Raw genomic sequence first — 22,956 nt, 5'->3', positions numbered from 1 at the left:
TTCTGCCAAGTAAATCAATTTTTTTGCTTTCAGAAACTGTCTTTGAGAATGGCGGCTAACGAAGGTAGCAAGACCGAAAACCCGCGCGTCATGATGTGGTGCGTCTTCCGCTCGGTGTCGACAGCGATGTCGAAGTGCCTCAGCCACGTCGACGGAGCCGAGGTGTGGATCGAGCCGTACAACATGGCCAAGGCCGCGGAGGACACGCTGCTGTGGTACGACAAGGACGCTTCGCTGCCGCTGGAGGTGAAGGGAAACGAAGAGACCTACCGACAGGCCGCCGAGGGGATGAGCATGGGGGGAGACCTCGCCCAGTACAAGTTGGAGCTTCTCTCGTGAGTGATCGCCACTTCTAAGTAACTATCTATCTGCTCTCGTTTCGTTATAGAACACGAGATATTCTGACGACCTAGAGTCAATTTAAAAACCTGGACAAGTTCACCAGCAAAGCGCAATTCCGCATTTAGCTCCCTGTAAAACATAAAATTTAAAAAAAGTACGAAGAGAAAGGAAGATTTTTCATGAAAACCGTAGAGACTAGAAGGTTTTAGATATGAAAGTTGCCAATCGGTCAAAAACATGATTTTGTTCAAACAAATCATGTCAGTGCTGAGAGTTGCTAACAACTCTCTCGATAGTAATGTGGTTGCGACCGTTACCAACACTCAGCGACAGCGTGTAAAATACATTATTTTGCCATAATTTTCTCCTTTTTCAAGTTTGATTTTGACGAATTCGCTGCATGGTGAAGTCTACCACATGAGTTATTAAGGGCCCCCATCGTGACCTTCCTACCTCAAGTTGTAGACTAATCAAAACGCATCCTGTATTGCCTCTTATTGCAGTAAGACTGTCATGCAAATTTATTTGAGGTGTCAAGAAATGAATTAAACTTTAAAAGAAAAATTTAAGCCTGTCACACAAACATTGTAACTCTAATTTGATGCAAGGCGTCATCATGACGAAAGGTCACCCATTTCCAAGCCTTTTCACAACTCGTTCGGATGGCATTTCCAGTTGACAGACACATGTAGGCAATGGTGATTTCAAATAGAAATATATGACATCACTATATATTTCATTTTATATCACTATGCTTTAATGCTACAACGTTTAACACAACCGAACAAAAAGAAAATTAATCAAACGATTAAAATGTTCAATGGTGCTATAATAACCATCATGCCCACATATTATTAGACTGCTGCCATGGATGTGAATGAATGAAAGTTCATTTTTGCATTTATCTTTTTTTATCCGTTGAATACGAATTGATAAAAATCTTTAAAAATGCACTCGAATTTATATGACCGATGCTGACAAATGTACGATGATGACGATGACGATAATCATCATCATTAGAATCGACGATGAACTCTGATGAGGAAAAGGATGATGGTGGTGGTGTAGATGAATGGGAATCATATTGGTTACAAATATATCTTACGATTATATGTTGTTGTTGATTACATGAAGTGAATAGTATTGTCTAAGGAAGAAGAACTTGAAGGAACATCGCCATCTACTTCTTCATCTATCATGATTGCATCTGAAAATAAAAAAAAAAAACATAGAGAAATTGATGCGTGTTTGCTTAATTTTCTTCCGTCATATTATTCTCTTCCTAATAGACCTGTCACCTTGAAAAAGGAATTCGATTCCATCAGCCCTAGCAAGAAGTTTGTCTTCATCAAAGACATGGCGGTAGGAATGCCACCAGTTCGCTACAAGTATCTTCCAAACAAGGCTAGCGGCTTCAGGTACCTCTTCCTTATTCGACATCCGGTCAAGGTGTACACCTCGTATCGCAAGGTCCTCCTCAAGTCCATGCTCGACGTCCCGCAGGAAGAACTCCCACCCGACTACGAAAAACCCGACCCCGCTAAATTCCACTGCGTCAATGATTTTCCTCCGCCGAAGGACGGCACGCCGTACTTCTTCAAGGCGCTGAACGACCTCTGGAAGCACGTAAAGGCCACCTACGAACCGAAGCCGCTCATCTTAGACATTGACGATCTTCTGGCCGACCCTCCAGCCATGATGCCGCGACTGTGCAGCGCCCTCGGAATTCCGTACTCGCCCAGTATCCTCCAGTGGGACTCTTCTTTGGATGTCATTGCCAAGTGGAACCACGTGTGCCCGGATGTGAGCAAGGCTGACCGTCTTGTCTTGTTCCTTGAAGGGGCCATGAAAAGTAGCTGCTTCTTGAAGCCTTCTGGTACCACGTCGCTGGACGGAGCTACGGCTGATGTCAAGGAGATAGTGGGTAAGGAAATGCCATTCTACGAAGAAATGTACAAGGAGCGATTCACCGTCTGAACAACCGTAAAATATGTTATATCGTCAATGTGCAGAGTCAGCGTATCGAGCTTGGAACCAATTCTTCTTTTTATCATTTCTTTTTGCAGTGTATTGACTAGTGGGTTTTGTACAGCAATTTGCAAAGCAATGGCAAAGTAATACTTGATTTTTTAGAAATTGTATTAAAAAAAAATGAAACGTATTCTCTAAGGATAGCCTCTGAAGATTATGTGGTGGTTCAGTCATCGTAGATGATCACAAAAGGCGATAAATATCCTCCTTAGTCCATTCGCTGTCCAGTGTCATATTTTGTAACTGTCCCTGCCTGCGCTTAAACGTCATCATTTTGCAGGTATATACAGATGCTGCAGTGTATGTAGTATTACTAAATACCATGAATTCACAACATGTATCACAGATCATTCAATAAAAGAAATGCACATCATACCTAAAAAATATCGGTGAGCCTTTACGCAAAAAGATATCGTGAATTTGAAAAGACAGCAGAATGTTTGGGTTTCCATTTTATTTCTCAGAATCGTGCATCGTGCAAAATTACAGCGTATAACGAAGTAATTGACAAGTATCAAGTTTTTCTAAACTGATGACACCCTGATGATTATGCTTTTTGGTATGCAACGGTGTGAAATCTAACTGTCTTCGTTCTCAAGGTCCACCATACCGCAGCAGTTACAGACATTCAGTCAAGTCGACCAATCGCATGTAATGCATCACAATACCCGTTCATGAACACAGTTCTCTATATATATTTGTTTATTTACAGCGATTAGATATATTTGTGTAACATGTAACATTTTTTTTTTCATCATAAACGAGGACAAAATCAGTCAAGCCATGATTCTTCGTTCTGTAATTAATGAAGTTTCTGTTTACGCCCCCAGCGTTAGTTTGCAGTCACTGCAAAGTTCAAATGCAGTATTGTAGAATCTTCACATTATGGTCGATCATGGCCGCTCCGCCTGAAGGCTCAGTGTCCTATTCGCTTTAGATGTATGATGTAGCATCGATTTCTTACTGACAAAACAACTGTCAGATTCAATTAACACTTACATGTGAGTCAGGGTGGACCAAAAAAAAAAAAAAAAATCAAGAGTTTGCGTCAACTGTAGGGGCGTTCCCTACGAGCACATTTCATATTTTTTCTTCTTCTTCTTCTTCTTCTTCTCCTCCTCCTCCTCCTCCTCCTTCGTCTTCTTCTTCTTCTTTTTCTCCTCCTCCGCCTCCTCCTCCTCCTCCTCCCCTCCTCCTATTCCTTCATCTGACCTTCTTTTTCCAATGGCACAATGTTCACGGTTGATATTGTTTGCTGACCCGTTTTTCTTGTGTGGATAGTTGAACCACTTTACCGGGAAACACCCTGCTCTTGAATGAATGAAATGGGATCTTTTACATGGATGAGTCATGACTAACACAAACTAGTATCCTATTTGAACTCATAAGGGCAGATTGTTGTGCCTCTTTATACTGAAGGGGACAGCATTAGTTTACATAACACTGCTCAGTTATGACTCGGGAATCGAACCCAGGTGATTTGTATTGAGAGGCAAACACGATAATCATGTACCACATTGAGCACCGTCAGAGCCCCTTCCAGGAATTTGTAAGACATGTTAAAGATCATCGAGAAACTTTCCCCAAATTCAAACGCAGGCCTACTTGACAATTTTCAAACTCATTCAGAGGGATACCCCTGGCAGATTGTGGAATTGAGTCTCTGACTTGTGATTGGTCGCAAGTTTATTACTGGGCGTGGTCATCGGATTAATGGGAAGAACACTGTCCACATTCTCCTTATCGCCATGTCACATTGTCAGTGGCCAGGTCATTGCTTTTAGATCAGTCAATAAAAGCAAAGCGATGATGATACCTATCACCCTACACCAAGTTCTGATACCCAAAAAGAAAAGAAAATATGTAAAAGATAAAAAAGAACACAAAAACACACCAACAAAACACCAACAAATCCTTCCTTGAGACCCTATGAGTTGTCATGCTCGATCGAGATATCTATTTCCCCAGCCTTCATTCAGAGACTTTCTATGTAACTCCACTAGGGGGAGGTAAAGACCCCGGTAAAGACAAGAGGATTCTTTCTCGAAGTTTTGGTGGTAGGAATGGTGTCGCTCAGAAGACACCGTAATGTTTCATGTCTCCCTGCACAAGAGGAGAAGAAGGGGTACTCCCCAGCGATGATGGTGTATCTTTCTCGATAGAGGGCGTTACGTCTAATTCCTGGTTCTCTTTCATGACAGACTCGTAGCTCGGTGGGAGACCTGATAAAATATTAGTTGAGAAAGGGAGGGAGAGAGAGGGGGTACAGACAGATTGGGAGAGAGAAGGGGCGGAGTTTGGGAAGGAACCAAAGATTTAATGATTATCAGTTGTGGTCCTTCACCACAAACGTCGCTGAATAACGATGCTCGGAGTGTGATATATTTTACATTCTCTCAGACTTTAAGCCTTCCCATGATTATAATATAACTTGTTAATGTCTGAAATCATATTCAAAACGATGAGAAACCACACACATACTAGTACTTAATTTCCAGAATAATGGTTTTGAGTTTGGCTGCTAGACTGGAGGTGATTGAGAAGTCGATCTTAATGTTTTCATCAAAACATTCGTTAAAAGTAGGCTGAACATAAAAGGTGGAAGAACTTTCTTGATAAAGAAACCTACGATGTTTGCTTTCTTGTTGTGCAATGACATTACTATTACGAGTGAACTTCTATTGTTGCGTCAATTATAAAAACAATTTACCGAAACAGGTCAAGCCATGTGCATGTGTAATACAAAAGTGGATTGTACAAATTTTAAAAGGGTGTACTTAGAAAAGATTAGGGATCATTGTACTTTGTAGTTTCGTACAGTCTGTAAAAGTTGAATATAAGTTACTTTGTTTTTTAAGAAAAGCCTCGATCAAACTAAATCATTTGTAAAGAATTCGAGTCTTACCATGAGCCCTTTCATTGACGAGTTGCAAACTGGTATCAATAGAAGTTTAAAAAGTCTTTAAATAATTATGTTATTTCTATATGTTTTCTTATACAATTCACGACGAAATGAAATGTTTTTCCCCTCTATGATATTGTACGAATTTGCATTAAAATAGGTATCAGGTAGTCGTAGGCATCAATATGACTTTAAATTGTAGTTTTTAAAGGAATTATTATATTGCCCTTTATGCAAGAATTTGTTTTGTCTGAAAGGCAAAATGTTTAACATCAACAATGGAATCTCAGTTTATTCTACCAATCTGTAAGGTTTTTTAAATCAATCTCGTTAATGTAATTCGTTTGCAATGAAATAATATAGTTTCCTATTTCTGTAATACCATTCCGACTTAGAAATCAATTTATAGCATTTGATACAGGAGTAGAAGGAAAGAGAAAAGGAGAGACAAAAACGGATAAAAGGAGAGAAAGGAGGGAGGGGAGAGAGTAACAGTATCATACTATAATTCGAGCAACGTTTGTCTGTCTGTCTGTCTGTCTGTTTGTTCCTCTACTCCTCCCAGGTCCTTGGTCCGATCTCCATCAAACTTGGTGGGTGGATGCAGGTTCACCGCGAAATTGCCCTTGAGGGGTTCATTTTTAGAAAGGTCAAGGTCACTGGGATCAAAGGTCAAATAACTGTTTTTCGCTACTGCTTGGGATTCCCCCAAAAATATCCTCAATGGGGGATTTCCCAGGTGTAGGCCTACTTATATGGGGATTCCCTCAGAAATATCCTCAATGTTGATTTCCCAGGTGTAGGCTTACTTATGCTTCCAGCAAGTTTGGCCGAGATCGGACCAAGGAGTAGCGCAAAACAGTTATTTGACCTCCGTTGACCCAGTGACCTTGACCATTTCTGGGGGAATCCCCATAGAGGATTTCTGGGGGAATCCCCATAGAGGATTTCTGGGCATTGGCTGAAGCCAAACAAGCATGATACATGTACTCTCTGATAGTACGGATCATTCCACTCCTTTCTGTTGGACAAGCCCATGTCACACGACACACCCCCCCCCCCCCCCCCTATGCCCCACTTCGGCTGATTCAGCACTCCACGGGTACATTGACTAGTACTACTAAAGGGGGAAAGAGAGAGAGAGAGAGAGAGATAGAGATAGGGAAAGGTAGCAACATACCGTTGACGGTTGATGCTGACTGGCCTTCGATGTCAGTAGGGCGTGGTCGTAGGTGAATTGGATCGCCTCGGAGGTGGGGTTGAAAGTGGAGGTTCCTCAGGGCGGGAATTGTCCCAATGATGACGGGAAAAGAAAGCGTAGCTACGGGCTTGGTGCCACCAAGGTATGCTTTGATCTATAACGTGGTCAGGAGTGTGGCGAGAAGTCGCAGATATATCGGAATAGTTAGGAACCCTATTGAACGTCATGTACTGGATTGTATTGTACATGCTTTACGGATCATTACTAACTTGATAAATCATTCCCTATCTGGAGTGAAGAAACAGTAAAGAAAAACTAAACCCCTTGCTTTTAGGGCTTTCAAAAGACATTTCATCTAGACATATTTGAACAGACATTTCAAAAGACGGATATTATAGATATCTTGCCTCAAGATATTTGTTTTGTAACGATAACATTAACACCAGTCTTGTACTCAAATACTACAGCTCTGCTGCCATCTAGAGGTTAAGTGCTCACAGTGAGCTCTCTGTACTTTAGCTCACATGACTGTGCCCTAGCATCTATTTCCTTAACCACGTTAAAGTGTGATACTTCCGGGATAATTCCTTTTTCGTAGGAAGTGTTCGCACGTTGTTTCTATCCTTTACAAAAATCGACTAATGTAATAATCGCTGTATACACGTCTGCGCATCAGCGTTTGAATTGAAACAGTATTACAAGCGGTTCTGTGGGAAAGTAGAGCCATCAAGTAGGCAGTTTCGAGTGGATAACATAAACCACAGCCATCGTTCAACCACCACTTGTCTATGACCTTGGATGCATGAAAGCCGATGTCAACGAGGAAGACTGACTGTAAAGCAAATGGACGCCCATCTAAATACGTCCGAAGCTACGAACATAAAATTTAAAACCTTCTGGTCGCTAACCTGCATGAAGTTTTCGACGTTATATAAGGGAGACGAACATTTCAAAAAATCTATATAGTTATCAAACTAGGTTAGCCTCAAATGATCCTGAATGCTGAGCCAACAAATTTGAATGAATTTGCTGAGGCAAAAATTATGCATTATCATCATTTCCGTCATATTACTCAATAGTCCAAGAGCATTAGGGCAAAATAGGCTTAAACCTAGACATTTCTGGTAACAAGCAGTTGTTGTTTTTTTTTTGTTTTTTTTTTGTTTGTTTTTTGTTTGTTTTTTTTTTTTTTTTTTTTTGGGGGGGGGGTTTCAGGATAGGTCCAGAAATACCGGGTATGTCTAGAATAACATACTAAAAGTCCTCATAAATCCTCCTTGAACGTTTTCCGCAATCCCAGATGTCGTCCAAAATGGCTGCCATTTCCTGAAATTCTTTAAAAACTTTTCAACCAGGGAACCCAATACAAAATTTGAGTGTCTAAACATATGTTTTGGAACATGAAGAACTCAATAAAATACATGTTAAGATATGTTGACGCACACAAGTACCGAAATCCAAGATGGCGTCCAAAATGGCCGCCATTTCCTTAAATTCGTATAACCCTTCAACCAGGCAACCCAATACAAAATTTTAGTGTCTATATGTTTTGAAACATGAAGAATTCAATAAAAAAGAAAATCTATAAGAATTTCAGGAAATGGCGGCCATTTTGGACGCCATCTACGGTTGCGGAAAACGCTCAAGGAGGATTTATGAGGATTTTTAATATGTTATTACAGATACATTCCTGGAGCTATCCTGAAAAAAAAAAATAGCTTGTTACTAGAAATGTCCAGGTTAAAACTAATACTCTTGGCCTACAAGTTCTCCGAGGTAATTGCAAATGGTGCGTGTGTCTCTATTGTTGTGTGTGTGTGTGTGTGTGTGTGTGTGTTTATAATCTACGAGTATCTCAAATGCTGTTTTAAAGTGAAAGGGCGTCTTTATCTCGGTAAGAAAATGCTGACTTCTTTATACTCAGAGGGTCAAATCATAATTTACAAGAAAAGTCAAGGATTGTGTCCGGAGATTTTTCGTCCTTCCAGAGGAACCTCCTCTCGATCACTGACCTCAAGCTCGTAGTCCAGGCTGATGTTGGAGCATCCTTGGAAGGCACACGGGGTCAGCTCACGGGGCAAGAAGATGGCCTGAGTGGACAGCCGGCGTGGTTCGCACGACACGTGACCCGACATCACTGACGCAATCATGACGTCACGACTCGTGGTAGTGCCCTCGTTCGACTTGAAGGTCGTCACCTATACAAAGTGCGTCAATGGAATAGTTACCTGGTCGTTTAGTCATAATCTTATTCCTCTTATTGTAGTCTGTGATGTATACATCAATGACGACTCATACTGAAATAAAAATACTTGCAATAGCGTTTGGGAAGACCCGACGTCGCTCCCCTTTCTTTTGTTTCATTTGTGTGTGAGTGTGTGTGTGTGTGATAACAAACGTCAAGTAGGAAAACATTGCCCTTCTTGAGATGAATGTGAAATTCCCACTCAGTGCAAACCTTGAATCAAAGCGAAGAAGAAAAACGAACGAATAAGTGCAAGTTGATTCAAATACAAACAGGTTGGATGAAAACTAAACGGAGGTTTCAAAACATGTCAAGCTAGGTGTGCTCCATTATTTGCACGATTGTCTTATTTTTTTAATGGCTCCACTGAAGCAGTGTTTTCCGTTTTGATAGTGCAACACAGACACAACACACACACACACACACACACACACATGCATGTGCACACACACACACACACACACACACATTTGTCACAACCATTCTCCACCATTGACATTGTGTGTACGGATATGGTAACATCGGGACAGTTCTAGCAGTGTCCTGAAGATTGCCTATGATATATGCCGATGATATAAATGTAGAATGGCGATGAAAACTGGTAAACTCGGGCGACCAAACGCATTGCCTCACGTTCCCACATCGGCAGCGGTAAGCGACGATTTACTGATTTTAAAAAAGCAAAGACATTCGTGCCACAAAAATGTTTGAAGGTGAATCGACTCAAGCACTGTATGTACAACGTAGTAATATGTATTTGAATTACTATAGTAAATATGCTATATATTTATGTATATATATATATATATCTATATATATATATATATATCTATATATATATATATATATAAGTATATATATATATATATATATATATATATATATATGTAAGTGTGTGTGTGTGAGTGTGTGTGTGTGTGTGTGTGTACACATATATAAATATAAATACTTATCAATCGGGGCAAAAAAATAATAAGGCTAACTTAGGGCGTTTGGATTTTTAATTGCTTGTCAAACCTGTATAAGTGCGGCGTGAATGTCGTAGCTGTCCGTGCTTTCATCCTCGTCGACAACCTGGCCAGAGAGGACGATGGGTTCTCCGGGGGCGTAGCCGCCTTTGTCGATAGCTACCGTCACTGTGACCTGGCCCACGTGACAGCAACATGACGTCAGCGTTTTGGTACTTTCCCGTATGACGGGCTCCTGACGTGCAAGAGAGATAGGGCCAGAATGACATAGATAGAATTAATGAGGGGCAAAGGAGGGAGCAGGAGGGAAGGGAGAAAGTTGAAAGAATCTATCATGTTTCATTATTCATCAATGCAAAGTAGGAAGCAAAACAGTTTAATTTTTTTGAATAAATGAAAGTGTGATTATATTCCATGATCAGGTGAAATGAAAATCGGACGCACGATAGGAAAGTTATGGAATATCTTTCAGTTTTATCATGTTTTCACGGTATGCCAACATATGCATATGTGTGCAAGAAAATTTCATTCAATTCAGTTTAATTCAATTCAAATCTTATTTCATTTCTCGACGAGAACATAGACATTTCACTTTCTTTGGTAACAAAGAATATAGTTAAATAAGCACAATAATGCAAACTTAGATGAGTATATTGTGGAACCTTGTGGTGATCACACATTGTCGTGAAAACTGCAGTGATGAAAATGAAATAACTATACGCAAACTACGACCCTTAATCAGAAAATGTTGTTATTCAATTCTTTGACATAATCGTTGATATGTCAGCCTGTAACAATATATGATTTGTAGTACTTGCCAGAATATGATTAACGTGATTCAAGTCAACGTCGCGGTGTATGTGGAACTGTCGCTTGACCTTGTGTGGAGGCTTGTTGTTCAACCTGTGGATCTTGACCCGGACGTTGAAGCTGACCTCTCCTGCTCGTTTCCGGATGGTGGGAGGAAGCGGTGAGTCAGGTAGACGATACTGGAATGGAAATCGGTGCTCACCGGGAGACAGCGTCTTTGGGCTCTGCTCACCATGTACTTTATATAAAAATACAAGGCATATGTTACACAGTATGAATCACATAAATTATGATGCAATATAGTTTTATATAGAGAGATATTTGTTATGTCATACATATCACACCATCCTACATTGTGTTATAAGGCATGTCATAATAATATGATATGATATGATATGATATGATATGATATATGATATACCGTGATAAAATATGATATAATGTGAGGTAATATAATACAATACAATCAACAATACGATGTGAGTGATACAGACATTGAGATATTGCCTTTTTTTATGCCTCCGCCACGAAGTGGTGCCGGAGGTATTATGTTTTCGGGTTGTCCGTCCTTCCGTCCTTCCGTCCGTCCTTCCGTCCGTCCTTCCGTCCGTCCTTCCGTCCGTCCGTCCGTCCTTCCGTCCGTCCTTCCGTCCGTCCGTAATGAATTTTGTGGACAGGGTAACTATCAAAACCTTTTGAGGTATCCTAATGAAACTTGGCATGTATGTGTATTAGGGGGTGAAGTTATGCCTATCAACTTTTGGGTGCACATGCTCAAGGTCAAAGGTCAAAAGGTCAAGGTCAAATGCTTAAAATTTCGCTATTTCCCCCATATCTATGCAATGCCTGAAGATATTTTCCTGAAACTTAGTGTATACATGTATTACCCAATTAAGATTCTCTGGCGAAAGTTTGGGGTCATGAGGTCAAAAGTTCAAAGGTCAAAAGGTAAAGTAAAATGTTAAAATTTTACTTTTTTCTCTGTATCTTGGAAATTGTTCAAGGTATCTTTATGGAACAAAGTATATATGCATGTACTGACTGGCAGTGGTTAGCTAGGGAATTTAGGGTTCATGGGGTCAAAGTTCAGGGGTCAAAGGTCAAGGGCAATGCTTCAAAATTGCATTATTTTCCTTATATTTATGCAATGCCAGCAGGATTATTTTTGTTTAAACTTGATGTATGCATGTATAACCCACTGGAGATTCTCTGGGATTTTTTTTTTGCCAAGAAGGTCAAAGGTCAAAAGGTCAAAGATCAAGTGAAAGTGCTGAACTTACTTCTTTCTCCATATCTCGGAAGTGGCTCAAGTTATCTTTAAACTTAGTATACATTTATGTATGTTCTGCCTGACAGTGATTCTCTTATGAATCAAAGGCCAGATGAAAATGATAACAATTTACTGTTCAATACAGAAATTGCACTTTCTCTCCTTACCTTGAAAATGACTGAAGTGTGTAAACGTATGAAAGGGTCAAAGTCGAAGTAAATAGTTCTTAAATCCCCAAATACATGCTCTCCTATTCATCCAATTAAACATAGGTCAAGGAAGGTGAACATTCGATACATTTGTGACAAACATGTCATTTTGATATTTTGCCAATTTTGTGAAAATGTAATCACACATTGTCCACATGTACTATAGACCTATTAGGAGAATCATGCATTATGGCGGAGGCATACCAGTCGCCATAGCGACATTTCTAGTTAGAAGTGTAATCACTTGACATCCGGAGTTATTTGCTCGAAGTGCCCAGCGCTAAGGGAAATATTGTTTCAAGGGGAAAATGTATCTCCGAAGGGACAGTCAAGTATTTATCTAACAACGATAGGCAATGTAATACATGCTATATCTTATGGTCTACATCAGAATTATACATCATTTATTTTCATTGTAGCCCCCTCGACAACCAGTCAAATTCTGGAATCATTATTACTTGACGTTGTCGCAATATAGCGATTTCGATTCCTGCTACATTAGTCACGTGATCGCATTATGACCAATCACTGACCAGTATGTAGACCATTCAAATTAATACAAGACAATACAATATGAAATTGTAATCTTAAATGATATGATATAACATTCTAATCATAGTTGTATGTGCCATAGTATGATCGTATGCAATATAATATAATGAAATAAAAATAATAATCATGACGTAACATGATAAAAACAATAATCATAACATAACATCAAATAACAATTATGGTATATCTTATGATATACTATGCAATCGTATCTACGAGGGGGGGGGGGGTACTTTGACAGTGGTTCTGATACTGTTTTTCTCTAGGACCCTACTGGCAGCAGCACCACCGTGATACCAGTTACCCATTTATCCACTCTAACTAAAGGGGGCACCGTGGGTACCTTGTCAAATGGTGTAAGCAAAGAGTAGATTGGATTTGCGCACATGATTCTCATTTGAATTCTATCCAATGCGCTTCGCCTCATTACCCCAATATACATACGATATGTATATACACACATAATATCCTGTATTCGCTATCAGTGATTCATAAATTTTCTTCAATTTACTTGAGTGATGTCTAATCATGAAATGACTATATAGTAGATGTGCATTGATTGATAATATGAAAATGGCTTAAAGTTTTTATTTGTATGTATAGTGCTGAGTAGGCATCCACTAAAAAAAGAAAGAAAATGGCCATGCGAGCTACCACTTTCAGTCCACTCAGAACACCTTCTGATCCCCTATTTCAAAAACTGGGAGTAATGGATGTATTTGAACTGTATAAACTTTACATCTGTACATTTATATTTGATTTATCAAAGGGAAATATGCCACATGATTTAGTAGAATATTGTCAAAACATCCAACATTCTTATTCAACAAGGGGGAAAAAAAGAAGGCTTGCTTTATCTACCAAAATGCAAAACTATATATGGCCAACTCTCACTTTCTTATATAGGAGTGAAATTGTGGAATGCTTTGCCAAACAAATTAAGGAGTACTAATACCAGGAAAAATTTCCGTAGTAATTTAGCAAAACACATTAAATCTGTATAGACAATGGTACTACAAATCAATAATGTTATAACAGTATTTTTTTAATGTATTTCAATAGTTAATTAGTTAAAGGACCAACACCTACTAGCACCTGTACTACCTCTTGGTTCTTTTAGCAACCTCATTGTGTACAACATTGCCATATTGTAGCTCTTTTTAGATTAATAGTTTTAGATTACATAATCATTTATCAATTATATATTATAGATTATATTCAATATGTTTTGTTTAGATCGGTTAGACAGTTACATGTGCTATGTATTAATATTGATGTATAAACATGTATTCAAACTTTCCTGTACATATGTTGTTGTTATAAATAAACTCAAACTCAAACTCAAACTCAAACTCAAACTAAGTCTTTGTGCATTTCATAAACTTTTCAATTCCATTTGATTATTTTTTTTTTATTATGTTCTACATACAGTGTATTTCCAAATTGAGATTTCGCGATTAACAAGCTGTCTTATAAGGAGGTTCTATAATATTTTGCATGCAGTATTATTCTATCAGCCCAAATTACCATATTTAGAAAAAATAATCTCTGATTTTGTCACGCACTGTCATTCATTTAAGAAATTATGACAAGGAATCTGAATTAAATTATAATATCTTTGGTATCACTGTCATTGTTATCACTCTAATCTTTCTTCTTTTTTTTGTGTCACATCCAACATCATCACTGCCATAATGTTCATGAGTGATTCATCTTACGATCTAAATGACAGCTTTCGAAAATGATATTTGATATGAATTTGATATCTATTATAGAACATGAGATATAAACCACTGAAAGTGACCGTGCCCTTGCTCTTTATATACAGTATATATGTTTTCATAATTATGATTATGTAGGTCCCACTTCCTGATGATGATATTGCTATAAAGGGACTGTACAGTTCTGGTTTACTTGGGGATTCATGTTTTGAGCATTCCTAAGTGAGATACTGAGAAACCTCTTATGAAATATGAAAGAGCATGTAATTTTAAGAAGGATTCAATGTTTATTTGATGAAAATTGGTTTTCATATGGCTGAGATATCCAAAAATGTGATAATGATAAAAGACTACTGGCCACGTCTTTTTATTAGGATCTCTTTGTTTCACTTTGTTTTTGGATATCTCAGCCATTTCAAAACCGATTTTCATCAAATAAACTTTTGATACCCCATAGAATTGCATGCTCTTTGACATCTCATAGAGTGGTTTCTGAATATCTCGAAAAGCGTTAAAAGCTAAATCCTCACCTTGACCAGAACTGTACACACCCTTTAAGCCTCAAATAGTTTTACGCAATTGCGTATAAAAAGATACATTCACTCTGCTACTATCTAGACAAACATTAATTTTTGTCAATTGTTAATACTAATAATGACTTCAAAATTACAATCATAACAGTTCAATCTCTGATAAGTTGTTTTGACATAGAGGTATAAAAGCGTTATGATCCCACTTTGCGGTTTATTTTCCAAAATTGCTTATCGAATCCCGTTGTAAATAGAACAAAGAAAAACAAAATGAAATAATAATGTTCCTACTGACGAAGAAATCGACATGTTTAACAAACGGTGGCATTTTCTTAGTATACTATATTACATGTAGTATTCTTCGAGAACTTAAAGAGGACATTTTTTTTTCTTTTTGTCTTCTAAGAATGGCGCTATCTATGCCCACATAACAAAATCCAGTGTGGCGAAACTAGCTCGTAGAAACGCTTGTTTGGTGATTATTATGCAGTGTTTTGATCCAAAGTATTCTAGAAATAACAATTCCAATTATTGTAATGCACGACACATCCGATTTCTAAAAGCAAAGGGTTCTGAGGCGCCACGCACAAGTGAATTGCCACAGGCATGTCTCGCTTGGCTTATAGTCGCTGCGGAAAGGCGGAGCCATTATTATTTATGTCTGTGTGCGGTGTGTGTCTTCATGTCGGTCGCATTTTATGAAATACATAAAGATAATCTATATTCATATATCTGTAGGGAATTTTCTTTGACAAAAAACAAAACAAAAACAAAAACAAGGAGAAATATGACTACTCATCAATATTTTGTTTGGGAGTTTATGATTCATTAAAGGTTTATTAATGGTTCATTAATGATTCATTAAAGGTTTATTTTTACCATATGTAATGTACTGTAATATTGTATGGGGCAACAGTAGCAAAACAAAATTGAATACAATTTTTCTTCTCCAGAAAAAGGCTCTTCGTATATGCACACATTCAAATTTTTTGGCTCACACTGATCCCATATTTTATCACCTAAAAACTTTGAAAGCCCATGATATACATCCATACCTAACTGCCATATTTATGTATAAACACACTCGAAATTTATTACCATTTTTTCATAATACCCTAGTAACCAATGACCATATTCATTTATACCCTACTCGTCGTTCCCATGATTTTCATTTAAGTAATCCGAAGCTTTTACTTGCTCAAAAGTCAATTAGACATCAAGGTCCGGATACATGGAACACTCTTCCTGAGGAGTTGAAACAGTGTGCCTCCTTGTTTTCATTCAAAGCAAACTTAAAGAAGTATATTTTATTACAGTATACTTCAACTACGAACTAAAAACAAACAAATTATACAATTAATGTTGGTCTCCCGATAGCAACAACGCATATCGTCCCCTCTTTCAGTAAACCAATTTTATTATTCTAAATTCCAGCCTATCTGCCATTGTGCACCTTCAAGCACCTGCACACACATTCACCACCACCACCATCACACACTAGAGTTTATTTTCCCCTGCTACTTTCGCAGCAGAATTTATATCGTTACGAATCTAGTACGTCCTTATCTTTTCCTCGGGCCGGCCATCTTTTCAAGCAATGCTTGTAATGGCGGCCCTCTGCATAATCGTTTCTTAACTATAAATGCTATTCTTATCACTGCTGCATAGACATGCATATTGTATATTATATTTCTTTCATATCGTTGTTTATGCAAGTCAAAAGACTGTGTTAAATTTATTTTATATATTTCCTACATGTTCATGATTATGTACTTATATGTATCGTGGTTTATGCAAGTCAAACGACTCTGCGTTGAATTTACTTTGTATACTTCCTGCATCTTCATGATTATGTAACTTATGTATATTGATTTGCAGAAAATAAAGTATCTATCAAACAAACAAACATAACAACGGATGAATACCAATTAGTTGAAACAATATTGTGAGTTTTATGCTGTTCACTGGCAGATACAATTTAGCTCATTATCTGTTTATTCCTCCTCAATGGTTGCCTCCCATCAAATATCATACAACATAGGTGGGAAACAGACCATAGAGCAATACAACATCTTAGTTGTTCAGGCCGGGAAGCTGTACATGATAAATCCCCTAAAGGTAGACTTTGGGTATAAATATTACCCTCTTTATCCTATTACATTTTCATGCTGCTTGAAGACATCTTCAACAGAGTAGAAAATCATATTAGCATTATTAATTTGGTTGAAAAATTTACGGGAATGAAAGAAACGATGCCATATGTCGCTGTTTAATACTGTGAACTACCTTTAAATAGTTTAAGATCAAACCGTGACTTAACATTCCTCGTACAGACTAATGCTACTTTGTATTGCAAGCTCCTGGCCTGAAATGTGAGCTCCATTCGTGGAGCAATGAAAATATATTATTTATGAGTCTGTGCCTAAGTTTCCGAGCCTTGTGGAGAGCAGCCACCAACATCATGCATGCTTACCCGGTGTGTGTACGGAAAGCCTTCGCAACACACCAGGTCATGTTGTCAAAAATCATTTGGCCACGATACCCATAAAGCCATTACTCGGAAAATAAAAACTGACGATCTCCCTCTGGTTGCCAGCATCCCAGATCCCCCTCTCAATATAAACATCTTGTCGCCACGGAAAAATAAAACTAATCAAAATAATAAATAATAATAAAAATAGTAATAAAACCTCCGCCGTATTGCCCTTAGAGGAAGAAATGATCCATCTAATGTATGTTCTTCAAAGAGGATGAATTGAAACGACAAATTATTTAATGCGAGGAATAAGTTTGCGTGTTTGTTTGTCTATGCGCTTAATTTGTTTATCCGTTTGTTTGTTTGTTTATACATAATGCACGTGTAATAGTTGGATCCTACAAACATTATGACGGAACAAAAATGCTCGTAATTAAAAACAAACAAACCAAAAGCATCAGGCACTTGAACGCTTTATGAAGTAAGAATTCTGAGAGGGTATCACAATCACAAAATAGCCAGGTCTTTCTATGAGCATGATGAGATTTGATTTACATGATTACCACATTAACTTTTGTTAAATGTGTGGAAGCTGTATCATTATTTTGCATCACCTGAAGAAAAACATGTTCTTGCATATATAGGAACTATGACATACAAGCAGAAGTGAATGGATCAAATATGTTCAAATTAAAGTTAAGGATTCTAATTTCTAATACCATTAGAGCTTAAAATGCTTCGTGAAATAAAAGGTTGTGAGAGTAATATGAAAACGAATTATGTCTGCAAGCCACGTTTGTTCTTTTTGCTTTTGCTTTGCAGAGGTGTGATTTGATATTCGAGTCCAGGCTATTCACAGAGGTGATTAGGACACAAGCAAATTTTAGTCGATTGCACTGATTAGATTTGCATGATTATGTAAAGATTATACCTTGCGGAACGATTTTCTAAACCAATCAATTTTGAGTAGCAGGGGCAACTGGACGGAAAAGGAACGAGCGCTTGATGGCTGAAAGTAATTGATGCGTGCAGCCAAAGGCTGGAGAAAACCCAGTGGCCGTATGGAGAAATATTGATCTCATTTTAGTTTGATTCTTTCCAGGCATTATCATGTTTTTCGACATGTTTTTAGTAAAGTGTATTTCAGCTTAATTAGGTTTATTTTTTTCTTCTTCTCTCCTTTCAGTCATGTGCATGGATTTGGTTTTGATGAAGTGCACTGTTATCTGTGAAGATAACCTACCACAAAACAGCAGTCATAGAAATCTACAAGATGCTATAAAATATGATTTTTTTTTTGTTTATGAATAAAACGAGGCCGGTTCGCACTACTCAAAACTCCGAGAACATGTCATCGGTTATACCACATGAGTTTATAGTCTACATTCGATTACATGACAAAAAAAAAAAGAAAAGAAAAAAAACACAAAACACGCAAAGACATATCTCAATAGATCAAATAATAAAATCTCATAAAATAGATATCAGAGTATATCAAGCAGATTGACAGCAGTAAAAATAAATAAATAAATAAATAAAGGCAAGAGATTTACTTTTTAATTTGTGACATGATCCTACTTTTTTTCTTGTGGGGTGTCTATACAAAAAAAAAAAAACCCCAAAAACAAACAAAACACACAAATGGTTTGTCACTAATTCTTTAATTGGGTCAACTTTTACGTGGAAATAGACTAGGCATTGTTTTAAATCCCTTGTCATGCATATATCGTTATGTCGCTATATCGAGAATATTCTGTTGTCCGGAAGAATTAAATGAGTAATGGTCACAGATGTGCATGATTTCTCTCTTTCTCGATAGCCACGAAGTGTCCAAAATTTTCAAGTAATGCTGGTAGCTGCATGTTTGACAGAATGCATTATTGGCTGTTAACTGTCATAATTCGAAACTGCCTATTCTTCCAAGGATTGCATGATACAAACGGCCTGCTGCCGCGACGCGAATGAAATAGCATGAAAACATCTGTTGAGTAAAAACTCATAAGATAGAATGTAAGAAATAGATGAAAAAAAAAACACACACAACTCAGAATATTAGGTATTGCAATTACAGTTTTACCTGGTCTAAAATGATAAAAGGAAATGACAATATAAAACTATTTCCATAAATATGTAATGACTAGATTGTTATCATAATTTTCCTGGTGGTACAAAGGCACCAGGTATTAGCATGCGGGATTCTCAACGTCGAAAGTCAATGGGTACTGAATATGGTCCAACTGTACAGACACACGAACGTGTCATTATTGCATCCGTGGAAACGGCGCGTAGTCTTTAATCAAGTGAAATATACCCCAGTGACGAGTTGATTGGTGGCCGAGGTGCTAGGCAATTTATCCGCCTAACGGCGTCCTCAAAAACGTCAAATTGCTATTGGGAATTAATGTAAATTAGGCCATAAGCTCAGTCTTTTGACAGTCGTACGATAGCGCTGTGTGACTTTATAATGTAATCGTGCAGGCAGGATGATTCATGCTTCAATACACGGGGTGTAGAAATTACCGGTACCCTTCAAAATGTAGGCGCTTTATATCTTACAAGGATTGTTAATTGATGATGGAAATCATAGTATGGTTCGTCTAAAAGCTACTTTTACTACAATCGTAAATCTATACATGAAACCACATAATACATCATCATGTAGAGTATGATAATAGCATGAATATGAAAGGACTAACTGCGAAAAAGACCAAGGATGTGCATTATAACTTCAAATCACCCTCTTCACCGGGAGCCTATACGTGATTTCCATTTGAGTGAGGCAATTAAGTACATGTAATTTATGTAAATAATAGATCGTATAAAAAGCAATGAGCAATAGAGTTAATGTAAATGCGTAAACCATGTGTGTGTGTGTGTGTGTGTGCGTGCGTGAGTGTGCGGAGGATGTACATGAGTGTTCGCGTGTTGCGTGTCTTCGTGATGAAGATCGGGAGTGGCGAAAATTGATGGGCGAATGGATTGAGCGGTAGAATTAACATACAAGAGAATAGTAAACAAATAACAATATGATTTTATACATAAATAGCTCAATATGAGTCCTCTTTTCACCTTATTCTCAGCTGACAACAAACCATCTGGGTTTTTTTTTTTTATATAAATGTGTGCCACAATAGGGCATGACTATAATAATCAATTTATGTATATCATATTGTGTACTTATCCAATGATCTCAATGACGGATATGCAATATGTTTATTTGTTTGAATTCTATTTGTTTCAGTTTGATTTCATCTTCACTTATCTTACGCTTTCCCACTCAGAATACTAAACAAAAAATTAATTTTGAACTAGGGTTGTAAATGTCTGTGATGGGACATTGCTTGAAATACTAAACAATTGAACGATAATGAAACAACCAACACTAAGTTTTTGATTTTTTTTTTAATAACACGTCATAGCTCAAAGAATAAAAAGAGGCAAACTGTAGAATACTCGACACTGTTTGAAGCTATGCCGCTTTAATTTGATGGTGCACGGACTGATGATGACAACTATTACTTTACGTAGGAATTTCATAATAGATGAAAAGAGGGCACAATTTTGTATTGCGTTGGCATTTCTCTCTCGGCATTGCACATGAACGGGATAAGATCATCTACAAGTTGCAAACTTAATAAATGAATTATAGATCAATCAATTCCAATTAACTGTCAAGCAGAAAATTCATTGCATTTTAAGTCTTATACGTGAAAAATTAACAGAATATAATCACAAATTATAAGACATGCATCATGAATAGAATGTTGACATATCATAACACACAAGATACTATATGTGATAAAAGTTCAAACGCCTCATCAAAAACCTGACACTTTATCAAACTCTGATCTAAATACTACAACTCTCGGAACTAGAAACCGCAAGCTTATATCATTACTTTCCAACGAAATATTGTGAGATAGACTAGGAGATGACATGAGACTGTGTGTATATAACACGGGAATAAGCCTCCACCAGAAGTGTCAGGCGGCTATAGTTTTTTGAATAATTTACTTCCATAATAAGAATTTGAATAAAACCGTCGAGAAAATCTGCCCATAAAGGCCACACAGGAAACGCGATATGACCGTTGACCACAAGAAAAAAGGGCCAAATACTGATGGGGCAGCACCACCGAAAAGAATCGCAGCCCCTAAGGGATTTCAGTTTTACCATGATGCACCTCCATCTTGAAGAAGTCTTGAAGAAAGTCAATATAGGCCTAGAAGTGACCATGCAGACGCACTTAAAACATGGTGGCTACCTTTGACCTTGTGAAAGGCGGAACACTAGAGACAGCATAATAAACAATATTATTGTTATATCAAAAGTTCAGATTTGATTATGGTTAACCTCTGTACAAAACTTGAACAAAATTCATCAAGAAAGGCCGCCATAAGCCGTAAGAGAGAGAGAGAGAGGGAGAGAGAGAGGGAGAGAGAGAATGTCCACTAATCGTCGAAGGAGGGAACTTACCTTCACCATACAGAATCCAGCTGTCCTTAAAGAAATAATCCGTCGAGCTGTATGTCTTATCGTCCTTCACCCAGTGCGTTGTCGACTTGCCTTTCACTTTGATATCAATGTCTGGTGGACAAAGCGAAAACAAAAATCTTAGATTATGATTATCATCATCCAAAATGTATCATTAAATCTGCTGACTTTAGTGTTGATTTCATGCCTCACCACATTTCATTTTGTTATTGTTTTTGTTATCTTGATTCTGCAGAGTAATCCGCTTGCGAATGTGCGTTAACTGCACATTCTCATCTTAGTCATCCTCTAACAGCTAGGAGCCTACTCATGAATATGCCTTGTAATATCTCCGTGAAATTACACTATTTCGGAGTTATGGATTCCACACTTGACGTTCACAAGTCCAGTGTCAAAACCACGAACGTATACTTGGTCATATCTTCTCTGTGAATATAGCTGTCTATCCTTCCTCCCCCCCCCCCCCCTCCGACGGAAAAAAGACGCATATTCATTATGTTACTTAAAATCATATTCAAATATCAACAGGGTCAGAATGACCTTTTTGTAAAAAATAATGAGATTCCACGTAACCCTGGCTCATCTAACTTAACCAACTTGTCGATATGCTACACCGTCTGTTTGCAATTAGCACTGGACCACTACCTTGTAAACATTTATAACTTTAACACATGGTAACACCTGCTGACATGAGTAAAGGCGCTACGTTCAAAACTGATAAAAGCGAAAAACATGGTTCGCATGGATTTCTGATGAACAATTGCACTTACCTAATATGCTCTTTTTGTGCTGTAGTACAACGCGAACGAATCCTTGGATTGTGTCTCCAGGTCGGAATAAGTCCCTATCGTTATCAGCAAAGATAACATCCAACACATCGACTCTGAGCGCATAGGATGACGGCACCGCCATTTTACCCCCATCTAAAGGAGCAGGACGTGTGTGTGCGTATAATGGGTAGACACATCTTCCCTGTTACACACTACGGCTTTTAGTCGCCTCCCACATTAAAGGGGACGAATTGCAAAACAAAGCGAGCGAACACCTTGCCACCGTAGCGCGCGGAATCGTAAACGCAACTCCTTATCCCTTCACGCACACGCTGGAAAGACGGATAAAATTCCACTGGCTGTCTTTTGTGGATGTGTAGGTATCATTGTATGTGTGTGTATCTGTGTGTGTGTGTGTGTGTGTGAGTGTGTGTG

The 22,956-nt window shown here is 38.0% G+C and overlaps 1 protein-coding gene across 1 annotated transcript; it reads right to left on the bottom strand.

Moving 5' to 3' along the window:
* Positions 1-4,445: 4,445 nt before the first annotated feature.
* Positions 4,446-22,663, bottom strand: LOC140230320 (arrestin domain-containing protein 4-like). The gene is made up of 7 exons (XM_072310474.1): positions 22,522-22,663; positions 21,734-21,844; positions 10,508-10,737; positions 9,739-9,924; positions 8,489-8,674; positions 6,456-6,630; positions 4,446-4,595 (listed from the first exon to the last, which is right to left on the bottom strand). The coding sequence occupies exons 1-7, from the start codon at positions 22,661-22,663 to the stop codon at positions 4,447-4,449; spliced, it is 1,179 nt and encodes a 392-aa protein (XP_072166575.1). The 3' UTR covers position 4,446.
* Between the last annotated feature and the right edge of the window lie 293 nt (positions 22,664-22,956).

This window comes from Diadema setosum, chromosome 7 (genome assembly GCF_964275005.1).
Source record: "Diadema setosum chromosome 7, eeDiaSeto1, whole genome shotgun sequence".
NCBI classification, from domain to species: Eukaryota; Metazoa; Echinodermata; class Echinoidea; order Diadematoida; family Diadematidae; genus Diadema; species Diadema setosum.
This window is presented reverse-complemented; position numbering and strand designations above follow the sequence as displayed.